The sequence below is a fragment of the Penaeus monodon genome, chromosome 25, assembly GCF_015228065.2.
Source record: "Penaeus monodon isolate SGIC_2016 chromosome 25, NSTDA_Pmon_1, whole genome shotgun sequence".
NCBI lineage: Eukaryota > Metazoa > Arthropoda > Malacostraca > Decapoda > Penaeidae > Penaeus > Penaeus monodon.
The window spans coordinates 32,301,448-32,302,857 of record NC_051410.1 but is presented as its reverse complement, the minus strand read 5'-3'; the positions used below and the strand labels follow the sequence as shown (position 1 = coordinate 32,302,857).

Genomic DNA, 1,410 nt, shown 5'->3' with positions numbered 1-1,410 from the left:
ACGCGTGTGTGGGTATGTGTGAGAGCTTGTTACACGGCAAAGACCTCATTCCAGATACAGCCGACAGCCAAACCACCTATTCTCACATTCCCTCATTAAACCACCGACGTAAAATGGTTAAGTCCCTCCCTAAAACCAAGGACGGCCATTTTCTGCCAAGGCTCAGGGGCCGACCACAGAGAACGGCAGCTCCTCCAAAACTCTAACCATGGCAGCTTCTCTTACCCTTTACGTTGACCACATTTCTCAGCCAGCCCGAGCCTTGTCTCTCCTTTGCAGGGCCATCAGGGCACCACATCATGAACATCACATCAAGTTACTTAAAGGTACGTAAGAGGATTTTTTTGTTCCTGGGATTATGAAATTGTAATGGAACTTGCTGGTGTTTTTTCCGGCCAAGTTTATGTAATCAGCTTAAAAGTTTGTATAATCATGGATGTAATTTGTATCGTTCCATATTGAACATGGGCTAATAAAGGTATGGTTACATATAAACAAAGATATAGGGGAGGAATCCAGTTTTCAAAAATGTATATGAAAATAATATGCACATTCCAGCTAATCAAGATTTTTTTTTTTTTCTTTTAATAAAAAAAAAAAAAATCACAGTAATATCTTATTGCACAGACGGGTCAGAAAATAAACAATGCGGATGTAGGGACCAAAAAGAGTCGCTGGTATATTAACAGAGTGTTTACGCGAAGAACAAAGCAATACTCGGATATAAAGAGAGGGCAACCCGCAAATTGTACGAGCATAAGCCTATTAACTTATCCGTGTGTGTTGTGAAAAAACAGAGCTTGAAGATACACAGAGCTTCCTGGCAGTTTATCACCAAACTATTTACCAGCACAAGCTCACGGCGGAATATTTGTGGCGGCCTTTTGTTGGCCTTTGCTGGAGTGGGAGGAGCGGAAGCCAAGGGAACACTTGATATGTTTTAAGTCTGGAAAGTTTCCAAGATCTGTAGAACAAGTTTTAAAATGCCCCCTGCAAGAAAATGGGTTGTATAATGATAATTTCGGGAATGATAAATTAAATATAACAATAAACCAAGGATACACAGAGGGGAGACTTCGCTATTTTGTCATGGCTTCTGAATGCAAAAGCCAGTGAAGCTCTTGCGTATTTGTCAAGGTAGTGGACTGGTTCCTTATTTGACGGTTAATCAGGCAGAGTGCTGCACCAACTTCATCTTGTCATAATGTACTTGGTGGAGCCGTCACTTGAGCAGTATTGGGTTTGACTTGAGATTATGGGCTTTTGAACACAGATCATAACAAGGTTCAAGGTGAATTAGATAGAACACAACCAATGTACATTAATTATGAGAAAATGTCTCTATTTGAAAATATCTGGACTGTAAATGCAAATTATATCAGTTACTTTGTAAAAAGTCTTCAATTCCCA

At 40.0% G+C, this 1,410-nt stretch overlaps 1 protein-coding gene across 1 annotated transcript in view; it reads left to right on the top strand.

Moving 5' to 3' along the window:
• Positions 1–134: 134 nt before the first annotated feature.
• LOC119589366 (glutathione S-transferase theta-1-like) overlaps positions 135–1,410 on the top strand; it is a 7,003-nt gene continuing 5,727 nt past the window's right edge. The window contains exon 1 of the mRNA XM_037937984.1: positions 135–326. Within this exon, the coding sequence (XP_037793912.1) occupies positions 209–326 (118 nt within the window). The 5' untranslated portion in view covers positions 135–208. The remainder of the gene's footprint in view (positions 327–1,410) is intronic.